Source organism: Coffea arabica, chromosome 10c (genome assembly GCF_036785885.1).
Source record: "Coffea arabica cultivar ET-39 chromosome 10c, Coffea Arabica ET-39 HiFi, whole genome shotgun sequence".
Lineage (NCBI taxonomy): Eukaryota > Viridiplantae > Streptophyta > Magnoliopsida > Gentianales > Rubiaceae > Coffea > Coffea arabica.
The window spans coordinates 52,502,113-52,515,232 of NC_092329.1; the positions used below are offsets into that span (position 1 = coordinate 52,502,113).

Genomic DNA, 13,120 nt, shown 5'->3' on the forward strand with positions numbered 1-13,120 from the left:
AGTCAAGCAAAAGACTTGAGAAAGTGTTTGCTAATTATCAATCTGAAATATATATTCTGCCAATAATACATTATAGTAATTAACTGTTCATTATTGTAATAAATTATGTGATCAATATTATAACTAAGCAATGTATGAAGTCCAAGTCAAGAAAAAGAAGAAAAAGATACGCTAACCTTTTAAAGTTAGTGTCAAATGCCTTTCACTTTCTAACTTGGATTGAAAGTTAAAACATAAAGCAAAATGAATGGCAACGTCCGAGGGATTATCCTTTTACTTTTTGTCCTGCTTTTTAGGGGCGGCAATAGAGTCGGGCAATGGTTTTTTTTCATTCTAATGCTATTAGACACTGTTTATTAAATGAGATGAAGATCTTCTCCATCATATGTCAGCTCACAATTGGCTACAATAATGCTGCCTTGTCAGTTAATGGTTAAAGGGGTTATAGGGACAGATGACCAAATTCCCTAGGACTCTAGGATTAATTAGGGTCAACTAAAACACAATGATCTACAGTAATAAGAACTTTCATCTCATAGATATGACCTACAATAAAGGGATCTTTTTAAAATATACTTGTAGGTGGTAGTTTTTTCGCGACATGGAATTAGACTTGTCAATGTGAACTAGAATTTAACATGTTCAAACTCAACTCACATAAAATATCAATTTTTTTTTAGTTTAAACTTAATTTAGTTAAGCTCATATTTTTGTTACATATGCTCAGCTTACACAAAAAGTCGGGTGTTTGGGCTAATTCGGGCAGGTTCAAACTCACCTCATGCATTTTTCACATTTACAAAATCTAGTTAAATCAAACAATAGCTAATCTATAGGCATTCTATAATATCTAAAAAAAAGTTTGAATATTATGACAAAAAAATACTATAATTTACCACAATGTTCATAAACCTATCAATTAGAGATCGAAAAAGAATAATTTATCATAAAATTACTCATCAAAATTTTAATTATTTGACTGGATTTAGATAAACAAATCTTCTTCATTCTCACATATGAATCCTAGCATATATATTGTTCAAATCAAAAATTAAGTGAGCCGAGTTTAGTACAACTCAAGCTCAACTCATATTTGAATCGGACAAAATATTTTGATCCATATTCAACTCAACTCACATTGCATAAAACTCAATCTACTAAATTTAGGGTTAATCGAGCGGAGTTTGGGCTAACCGAACTCAATTGACAGGTCTACATGGAATGATGGAAATGGTGCAAGAAGTGGAAGATGGAAAAAAGTCATTTGATCCAACGATAAGGAAGAAGGAAATGGTAGACCAATTTTGGATGTATACCACGAAGTACTTGCAATATTAAGCATATTCACAGAGCACCATCTTTTTATTTCTAATAACCAAAATGGAGATCTCAAAGTCTTTTGATGCAAGGTTGAGGAGTTTATACTTAACTTGTTTTGCAGTTTTCTTGGGGAAAATGAATATGATTTAACTCCCTGTGGTTGATTATTTTGAATTTTAGAAGTTTTTTTTTTCTTTTTGGATTACAGTTAACCAATACTGATTATCCAAAGACAATCATTATACAAGCAATAAATGATTTTGTTACTGAGCATCCAACTTCTTTTCTTTTTTCCTTTTTGTGCCTCTGACTGTGGACTATACCAGGACCCTTGTGCCCAAGAACGCAATTGTACTGAGGTCGGCCAAGAACAAATTGGACCATATAAATGTATTTTCTTTTGTCAGAACTATAGAGATAACTATAAGAAAAGAAAAAACTAAGTAGTCTGTAGTTTCCTCCACATCATTTTGACAGACAAATTTTCTGAATACGTTTGCATGATTTTTCGACATTTGACGATCTGATCGATACTACGAAATCTTAATATCCTTGAAATAAGCTAGGAGAGTCAATTACTATTTCCAGTATGCTCAAGTAACTCAACTGGTCCGTTGGACCTTACAATTTTTTGTGATCAAATCTTGGTCCTTAACAATTCAGAAGCGATCCATCTGATGACCGCTCCTGCCCTTCTTCCGTTCAACTCATAGTTGCTTACTCGAAATTGCTTGCTTACGCATTTTTTGTCAGTTTTCCAGCTTGTGCTGTTTCTAACATGCACATTTTAAGCTAATGGGAGCATGTCAGTAGCAGGCCTACTCGAGTGCTCCACCAATTCTGTAAAAAGGGTTTTGCCAGAATATAACCTCCATTTGTAAAAGAATGTCCATACACATGTTTTTTAGCTTGCTTATATATATATATATATTAATATTTGGCAATTGTTATTTTTTTTTTGTTTATCTTAGTTATTATAGGTTTGTTTTCATTTTATCCATACATACATATATTTATATGCATACATGTATGCATGTATTACACTTAAAAGTGTTAAAAAACAATTACAGAGACAGAGCTGATCAGGCAAATAGTCATGGAATTTCAAATTTAGCTAAAAAATAGAGACAACAGCTGTTTGGGATTGTCAAACATTTTGTATTCCTGGAATGAGTATCTGTGAATAAGATGGGCTTAGATCCATGGCCGAATGGCAGTTGAATTTAATAAATTTGGGGTGTTTGGTAAAATAGCAGTAGAAATAGGTATCAAATTGAATGATTCCCATACTTGTTCTTTACTAAATCACTATTTGAATTAATTAGTGGGAATGAAAGGGTTAGATCTTATTCATTATCATTCACCAATTGGACGTTAGATTTCAAGTTGATTAGCTCTTTACTAGAGTAAAACCTATTCCATTTTCAAGCCAAACATGTAACGATGAATGACCTAAACCTATATATAGTAAGCCGATTTTAGTACCAACCATGGAGTACGAACCAAGCACATCCTTAGGTTATAATGAACTTTTTGAGAATTGCAAATAAACCATCTTACAGAATACATCTTGGACAAAAATTTTCTTTTTCAGGTCTAATGTGAAACTAATAAAGCAAATAAAAGATGCCCCACAATAGCATGGTCAGATTTTAAGTCGATCTGTGGAGCATATGAATAGTTAATCCCACTAATAAGTGAGTTTTAATCCTAACAACATCGTATTTGGTGCACATCCCATCATGGTGAATACATCCCAAAGGTGCCTTCACTTCAACAAATTAAGCGGATACATAACTTCATTTAGTCCTTAACTAGTCTAAAGTCTCATCAAATCCTTGAGCATTTTTAAGCAAGTTAATTCGGTATCTCAGCCTCATTAGTCTTCTATCATATTTAATATGTTATTTTTAAAACAAAAAAAAATCTAAACAATAGATCAAGCATATATTTCAAGTTGAGATGATATTATTGGAACAGTACCCTGGTAAAAACTTCATGCAGGAAATCATCAAATTTGTAATAACGAACTGCTATTTAATTCATGCATCTTGTAGGTTTATCCTTTTAGGATTTTTATAATTGGAACCCAATAGGCACTGATTTATACACATAATCTACGGTCAGTTTATCATTTAAGTGCACACACTCATATTAATTATTCACTCTTGCATTCAGACATTTTCTAATTTAAATTTGTTTTTTCAAACTAACATTTAAGACCTCGTTGAACTAATTACCTATTAAGCATTCGAAACCTTTCTTAACTAGTGCCCATTGAGCACTTATTAGACAAACCCTTCATGAGTAATCGAAAAAATTTTCTCGAATAATTCTAAACAAAAATACCATGGATGTATAATATAGGCCAAGCATATATTTCACGTTCAGAAGCTGAAACCTTGGTTAAAAAAAAAAAACTTGATACATGTAATAGTCATAAATTTGCAATAGATAGAGCCACTATTCGTTTTTTCGTGTCTTGTAGATTGTTAGTCGTGTGATGTAGTATATCGCAGTTGTCCTTTATTCTTAACAAAGTTAAGGGAGAAATTTTGATATTTTCATGAAAGTAACATGTCAAGTTATCCTATTTGCCAAAATAATAACTTAATTTGTATGAGAGATGAATCTAAAAGGTAGGACCCAAAAAAAAAAAAAAAAAAAACCCATGGGTATTGTTGAGGACAATGAAAGACATCACTATCCTTAAGCTAGTTGAATTAGGAATTGGGAAAATTAAGTAATATTCTATTTCTTGATATATGAATACAAACTAAATGATGCTCAAAAAATATTATTAAATGCGTTATATTAATACAAAAGGTTCTCCTTCAACTGTCCAAGAAAAAAAAAAAACACAAACAAAAGTTGTCCTTCCAAAAAAAAAAAAGAGTTATTATTTATTAGCTTTCAACATGCAGTTTATTGCAATTAGACTTTTATTAGCTTACGTGCAAGGTACGTGTAATTATCTAGTTTCAGAGTGCTTACCATATATATACATACAAGTGCTTTGCTATTCATTGTTGTTATCATTTCACAGTGCTCACCATATATATACATACAAGTGGTTTGCTATTCATTGTTGTTATCATTTCAAAGTAACAGATCTTACATTACTTGTCTCCAATTTTAATGCACACGGGTACATAAAAATGTGCTGTTGGAAGCATACTTGTTTCATTCATGCATTTGGTTGCTATAATTCCATGTTGATCTCTTTTCCGAATTACGTCATATTTTCTGTGCAGTCCCAAGTGTTCAACTTCTAACTTAATAATGTACCACTATCCTTGGTTATATATATATATAGATGTCCAGGTGCGCTATCAGATCAAATATAGACGAAAATGGAGAGTTCAATTGGTTGCTCAAAGGGTATAGAGAAACAAAAACCATACTTTGTAATGTTCTTTGTACACATTGTCTATGCAGGCATGGCTTTGTTCTCCAAAGCAGCAATCTCAAAAGGGATGAATCCACATGTCTTTGTTGCCTACCGCCAAGGATTTGCAACAATTGCTTTGGTTCCATTTGCTATTCTACTTGATAGGTTACTACAAAAAAGCCTTCTTAATTTCTCCATCTGTTTCACATCCTAGAGAGCAAACTTGGTTATATGTGCTCATTTTCACTCTTACTTGCTTTGGAAAACAAGGAGCTGATTCCCATTCTAATTCTTCTTCTTTTCCTTCTCCAGAAACAAGCCTGCCTTCTTGTCATATGTCACAGTGTGCAAAATCTTCTTCATTTCTTTATTCGGGTACGTATATGTTTTTTTTTTTTTTTTTTTTTTTTTTTCTAATACAAAGATTGTCACTTCTAAGATTCTCAACGGGTAGATACCCTCCAAGTACAACTTTATGGCCAAATTTCATATTTTTGATATGGCTTTTAACTAGACCATAGTTTTGTCCGGAATTTTCAGGATTACATTGAGTTTAAATCTCTATGCCTATGCAATGAATTATACCTCAGCAACATTTGCTGCTGCAGCTACAAATACAATTCCTGCCACAACATTTGTTATGGCAATTCTATTAAGGTAACAAGTCAAATAACTTTTTGGCCAATTTCATGATGTACTTCTCCCTTCTTTTAGTGATCGGTTCATTTTCTTTTTTCCTGACTGAAATTTAGAATGGAGAGTTTGTCTATAAAGAAGAGGCATGGAATGGCAAAGGGTTTGGGTTCTCTAATTGGTCTTTCTGGAGCTATGGTTTTTGCCTTTGTTAAAGGGCCTCAGTTGCATTTCATGGACTGGTCAAACTCCCATCATCAGGACACCCCAAGCTCCAATATCAAGACTACTTCCCAAGGGCAGTTTGTAAAGGGTTCTCTAATCATGCTTTTGGCCAACACTGCATGGTCTGCCTGGCTCATTATGCTGGTTTAATTCTCTCTCTGATTTAATTTTCTAAGCCACAATACCAAGTTTAATTTTGTTTCCGTTAATTCTCTTGTCATATCTCAGTTAATTCAGTGCAATGAATAAAACCATTAATTAAGGTGCTCAAGAGCTGCTTTTGTTTCTGCTTAGGGACTTATTGTGAAAGAATATCCAGCAAAAATGCGTCTTACAGCTCTTCAGTGCTTATTTAGCTGCTTACAATCATCAGTTTTCGCCCTTGCAATGGAAAGGGATATATCATCATGGAAGCTTGGCTGGGATATCAATCTCTTTTCCGTGGCATATTGTGTATGCTTCCCTTTTCTATTTTGTTTCTCCTATTGTATGATAAATTAATCCTAAATAACTCAGTTTTGCAATTTTAAATTGCAACCAGAACAAACAAAAAAGAAGAAGAAGAAAAAACTGCTGACAAGAGTTTGTTGGCCTGCCTCAGTGCCTCATGAGTCATGATCCAAACCATTTAACGTGGTGACCCCCAAGTATCATTTGACACCAAGATTAATATCATAACCTAGGAACTGACTTACACGACTGAATACATGCTCCACATTTTAATGGCTTTCCAATTTTTTCACAAATCTCTTTTCTTTTTTCTTTTTTTTTACACTAAGTTTCTTGCTCATAAATTTGGATTCACTCGTCTAATTAACCAGGGTGTGATTGTGACTGGAATCACTTATTGGATGCAACTTTGGGCTGTAGACAAGAAGGGCCCCGTTTTCATTGCCATGTTCACCCCGTTAGGTCTGATTATTACGGCTATTGTCTCAGTACTTGCATGGAAGGAGATGCTTCATCTGGGAAGGTGCATTTTCTCATTTTTATGTACTAGTTTGAGAGTTCGTGCGTGCATTGTTTGTTCGTTGCATATCTTGTTCATGGGAACTCATAATGCATATGTTTTTTCAAAAAAAAATATATATATATAGCTACATCTTTCTTATGTTTCTTAAAAATCAAATGTTATGTGTACGTTTTTTTTTTTTTTTTGGCTTTCAGGGCTTTCTTCTAATTCTTTTTTTTTTTTTGGTAATTCAATTTTTTTTAATATTCGATTTAACTGGTCGAATCCATTGATCTTTGATCCCTAAATTCAACCAAGTCTCTTGCTAGTTTGAGTTTCAAAGCACTGCATCTAATTCTATTGCTTTTTAATATATAATAGACTGGTCTTATTTTAACAAAACTTGTGCATGCCAATGTAGATGCAACTGATCTAATTTATCACATTATCTGACCTTTTCTTATGTTAAGAGATTTGCAAGCATTATACATTAGCTACATTCATAATTCATTTTGCGCATATGATATACACCCAAACTCGTTAGTGTACATAAAGTTTATAATAAAAAAAAAAAAAAAAAACCTGTCACGCAAAACAATAATAGTTTCACAAACACGTAAACAGGACTAATTAGTCAGCAAAACAAGCATATGACATGAAAAGGAGGACTTTGCATTTGACCTAATTCTTATCCAATTTGGCAGTGTTTGTGGAGCCATATTGCTCGTGGGGGGGCTATATTCCGTCTTGTGGGGAAAGAACCAAGAAGCAAAATGTGAAGGGGCAGCTGCAAAAGACCAAATATCAGAACCAAAACAGGAAGAATCTGGAGTTGTTCAAGTGGTGGTCGTAAAATGCAATGTCAATAAGTGATGGATGTGACAATGCAATAATGTTGTAATTGTACCAGGTTTCCTTTGTTGCATGCTTGTCTTTACTGCCGTGTAAATGTGGGGATGTAGATAGCTTTCCAACTAGGAAACAACTTCTGTCACATAGACATATGCCAGAGATTATGATGATGTTTAAGTCGACTATTGTGTTGAAAATGATTTCTGAAACTGATAGTTTGATTCACGATAGTTTGTATTCAATGGTTTATGGTTTTCCATGGAAGTACAAAATTATGCGATATGATCAAAAATAATTTACAGGGTCCTGTTAATTTTTTGTAGTACAAGTATAAATTAAATCCAATAGATCACAGCGGAGCTTATGGAGTCGTAGGAGAAACCAAAAAATTTCTTTTTTTTTTTTTTTGATGGAGCAAACTTTAATTCAACTAAAATCTAATTATATAACCTCAAATATTTTTAATCTTTTGCGGGGGCAAAACGTTAAATTTATAAAGAAATTGTTTTAAAGGGCTTCACTGTCAGGGAGTTGAATATTAGTACAAAAATTAAGAAGTCAAATACCAATTACATTTTTTGGGCGAAATGGTGCATTTAATTTGTCAAAAATATTTTTTAAGGGCTGAACTGATCAGCTGATGGTCAAAGATTGAGAATAGAATGAAGAAATTAAAAGTTGACAGAAAGATTACAACCTCAGGTAGAAGTAGGTTAAGGTGAAGGGCAAACTGCAAACTCACATTATATATTCAGTGAATATAATGTACTCAGACCCTCCACAATAATCAAACTCATATAAATGCTAATAAAGAAACTTGAAGAATCAAAGGCTTCAGAAAGCACAAACAAACGAATTGGATGCATGGACAAATCTTTCGAAAACATAGGAACTTCTGAGGCTCTAATTTATCGATCCTATTTAATGAAAGTAAGCTATAATTTCTGATTTACCTATCCAATTGCTACAAGATTAGGCAAACCTATTCAATTTGGCCAACTCAGGTAGAAAATAGGACCAAATGGTTTCTGATTCAACATTACCTAGTTTTCAGGATTACACTGAGTTTAAATCTTTAGTCCTATGCAATGAATTATACCCTCAGCAACATTTAATTTGCAGCTGCAGCAACAAATACAGTTCCTGCCACAACGGCAATTCTATTGAGGCAGCCACAGCAGATGTAGGAAAGGAACATTTTTCAAGTTCTTTTATATCCCCTTAAAAATTTTTTGCTTTTATTCTTATAGAAATTAGATCTCCCCCTCCCCCCGAACCCAAAATATTAGAATTCTTTTTATATCCTCTGAAAAAAAAAAAAAAGTAAATCTTTTCACTTGTATGCTCGGAAATATTAGTTTTTGGCCCCAAAGAGTTTTGCAAAACACATAAGAGACTCTTTATAAGTGTATAATTTTACTAATCTTGCCTTCCAAACCTCAAGTCCTAGTTCCTTCAGTGAAGAAAACAAGTCAATTAACGCCTTGATTTGCTTACAAGAAAACAATGATTTAGTTAAGCGATGCACTGTACACTTTTTTGATGTATCTTCAAGTGATTGGACAAACTTACCTTTTTTTTTTTTTTTTTTTCTCCCCTACTCTAACTGCGGCACGTGGAACGGAGACAGCGTGTCCACAAAGAAGAGGCATGGAATGGCAAAGGCCTTGGGTTCTCAAATTGGTCTTTCTGGAGCTATATGAGTTTGATATTGTTAAAGGGCCTCAATTGAATTTCATACAGTGGTCTAAAGCCCATGATCAGGACACCCCAAATTCCAATGTGAAGCCTACTTGTCAAAGGCAGTTGGCAGTGGGTTCCCTAATCATGCTCTTGTCCAACATTACATGGTCTGCCTGGCTCATCCAGCTGGTTAATCCTCTCTTAACATATGCTTAAGTTTAATTTTCCAGCTAATATTCCTTTCATTTTTCAGCCAATTTAAATAATAATTAGAACTATTAAGGGGCTGAATTTTTGCTCTCGATTAATTTTAGGGATCTATTACGAAAGAATATCCAGCAATACTGCGCCTTACAACTTTGCAGTGCTTATTTAGCTGCTTACAATCATCAATTTTTGCTCCTTGTGCTTTATTGTATATGAGATTGATAAGGGTTTTGGGCAAAAGGACCGAGAAATTCTTAGTGTATCTTTCACAGCATGACAAAAAATCAGATGGTGTTGAATCTAAGTTACAATCGATTCAATTTCTGTGAAGTAGATATGCAAAAGGTCCAACTAAAAACCCCAAGAAACCACCATTGTGGCCACTGGCCAGCAAGATCTATCTTCCCTTGAAGTACATGCCAATAGCAATTTTTTTCTCTTTCTTTCTTATAATTCCACAACTTCATTAAAGCCACCTCGAAAGATTGTGGGTTCTTTAATCTGGGTTTAAGGTTCTCAGCCGCACCTCCTGTCAGTCTGTCACCAATTGGTTGGATGGTGTTGATTTGTGGGTCCCCCTTAGATTAGTCTCTGACTCAATTTAGCGATGACTTTTTGAGCGTTCTAATCTAATTGTGTGTGTGTGTGTGTGTGTTTCTTCTGTCTATGGAAAAAAAAAAATTAAAGCCACCTAAGTATGAAAGGGACACTAGCCTACTTTAACGTCGTACAAATGCTATACAATAATTCTTTTGTAGTAGCTAGAACAATAACGTATATCCAAAAGAAGAGTGAAGCGTATGTGGTTAACATGTAGACATTCATGTTCGAAATAGAGCATAAGTCTCCTATGCTACATGCACCATTAATGGTTAGTTACGTGCTTGGCAATTTGATTGGAGACGATAATCCTCCATTCTTTCTTATAAGTTACACTGCTTTTCACCTTTTAGGTTACTTGGCGTATACTTATCTAAGCTTCCTTAACCATACTTTTATATACCTTGCTTAGAGGTTGCTAAAACACTACTTATTTTAAGCAATCTACAAGAAACTCAGTCATCGTTTACCAATTAGATTATCCGATTCTTGATTAACCTCTTTTAAATTTTAATCAGCCTATCATTTTCATTTACCTAATAGCTTTCTACATCTTTTTACTCTTTTTGCGATAAATATACACACGAACGCTACTACGCTTTCTGGATGTGACCGTACAATCGTTTACAACTTCGACTGCATGCTTTAGTATCTAATTCTGGATTCATTACCTTTTAGCTTTTTCGACTAGTATAATTCTAAAAACTTTGGTTCTATATAAACTTAGTTGGTTTTGCTCTGTTTTGCCTAGTTGGTATTCTCATGGAGATTCCAATTCCGCTGCTCTCTTGTATGTCTTTAGTTAAGGAACAAGACAAACATTCCTTGCCTAAGGTATCTTGACATTTAATTTAAAGCAAGTTGACAATCAACTGAATTAGTAACATTTTCATGAAAAAAAAAAAATTTAATGCATCCACGTACGAATTATTTGAATATCAATTGCGGATGGTTGCGTTAGGCACTCATTATTCGGTTATGGACTAATTTGGTCCCTTGAATCCATAAGGTTGTTCTGCATAATTCCATGGTACAATAATTTCTAAATTTGAGAGGTTTAATTCCCCAAGTTGTTATGCAGGACTAAGTACCTACATTGGTGACATTTTCATTTATATTAGTTGAAAGAGTAAAAACATCCAATCTCTCGATCCAACTATTCTCTGTGTTTTCTCTCTACCTTTTGCTTTCTCTTTATCATTCTTTCTTCATAAGAGGGTTCCAAGATCTCCCTTTCTATTCCCCTATTTTTATTTTATGTTTAATAAAGTCTCTCCTACGATATTCTAGTAAGAGTTTGCTCTCTTCTAGTGCTTACCGATGAGATTTTTCTTCTTTTCTAAACTATCCTAGTGGAAGTTTTATTTAGTTTTTCATTGTTTTTTCTCATATATAAGATTATTTCTAGATATATATGTTAGATCTAGAATTTTTTGAGTCTTGTTATCATATCTCAACATCAGTTTTGAACTTGAATAAGTTGGATAACATATTTGAGTGAACAGACATGCAAAGATATTTATGGAGCACCTCATGTAATTGGTTAAATTTGATAGTGTAATTTTTCTTGTTTTGTAACTCTATTAAATCTAATAATTTTCCATATTAGATATATTTGTGACATGTTCAATGTATGTTCTACCATTAGTGTTGCTTCTTTATCAAGCGAACCGTACTGGATGATTTCCAGTAAATTTATTAATAATATTGACTTTTGTTTTATAAAAAAAAAATTAAAAGAAGCTACACGTTGAAATGGAAAAGCTGTTTATATTCAATTATATAAGTAAAACCTTAAAATGGAAATTTCAAACTAATAGCAAAATTGCTTATTGATACGAAGTTCAAAATTAATTCTTTCTTTGGATTAATTGATGTAGAATTTGTCTAATAGGTGTTTAATAGGTACTAATTAAGAGACAATGAGCTTATTTTTTTACTTATTTTAGTTTTAAACATTATATAAAATGCAAGCCCTTTCAAAATTAAAATAAGAGCTTGCATTTTATATGATGTTTAAACCTAAGATCAAAATCGAGCCCCATCTCAAAAATAGCCTATCTGAAAGCTCATCATGGTTAATTTTTTTTTTTTAAAAAAAATTCATGGTTCGAGTTATTGGCAAACTTTCCTGGGCCAAATTATTGGAATACCACATTATTGAAGTTTCTAGAAGTGACGTGTTTTTGTAAACACTTGTAGGCTGCCAATTGATGGTAGTTTCGAATATGGAAAGGTATACTGATTTCTTTCTATTTTTTTTTTTGCTTCAATATCTTATCTGTTTAGCTTTTTATTATTCCAAAAAAAAAAACAACAATAAAGCTGTTGTCCTAGAGAATTTGATTTCTTTTTCGAAGGTTTTCTAGCATGTTTGATTGAGTAGTGGATTGAGACAGTCCAAGATATATATATATATATATAGTATTGCTATCAATATTTAAGATCGACAAAACTGTCAGCATCCTTTCCCATTAGTTTCAAGTAGTGGACAATGAGTTTGTTTAATAGATAATGTTAACTTTTTCTAATAATTCCTCTTAAATTTCTTGCTACAAATATAATGTGCGTCCCTTTCTACTAGAGTCGTACACACACACACACACACACATATATATATATATATATATATATATATATATATATATATATATCAAGAAGGGTCTGTGGAATATATTTTGTTACTTATGAAGATGACAAGATGAAAAGAAAAACCACCTTAAAAGTTGTGAATTAGAAAAAAAACAGATTGGCAACAAAAAAAGGCAAAAGCTACACCTTTTGTTCTCTTTCACTCTTTCTAAAATGTGTTAAAAATTTGTTGAAAACGAACACTAGCTAGTAGACTGTTCATGCACCACTTTGACACTGTACTCAATTAGCCAGCAAGAGTCCTCTCTTTCTATTGACTGATACGTTACTGCATTATTCTAAAGTTTTCCAATGATTATGTCACAATGCATAGAAGTCTTTTTCTCTACTTTGAAAAAAAAGGTTAATTATTCTTACACCGATAATATAAAAATACTTTTTGTGCAAGTAAATTTGAATTATAGTATATAATTTTTATTAAAATTTGAAATTCGATGTGAAATAATCCTCTTCTCAATTACTTTTTTTTTTTTTGCAGTAAACTAGTCCAGCTAAGGTCTCATTTGACTGAAGAAAGTGAGTGATTATATGGGATTTACAATGCCATCTAAGTCCATTTTGGGTCAAAAAAGTGAAAAGGATCCGCTTGGAATCTTGAAAAGGCT

At 32.9% G+C, this 13,120-nt stretch overlaps 1 protein-coding gene across 1 annotated transcript; it reads left to right on the forward strand.

Annotated features, from left to right (window-relative positions):
- Positions 1-4,673: 4,673 nt before the first annotated feature.
- Positions 4,674-7,598, forward strand: LOC113714356 (WAT1-related protein At1g43650-like). The gene is made up of 7 exons (XM_027238160.2): positions 4,674-4,876; positions 5,024-5,086; positions 5,252-5,368; positions 5,464-5,713; positions 5,864-6,022; positions 6,391-6,542; positions 7,226-7,598. Exons 1-7 carry the CDS (start codon positions 4,674-4,676, stop codon positions 7,392-7,394), a joined length of 1,113 nt encoding a protein of 370 aa, XP_027093961.2. The 3' UTR covers positions 7,395-7,598.
- The last annotated feature ends 5,522 nt before the right edge of the window (positions 7,599-13,120 follow it).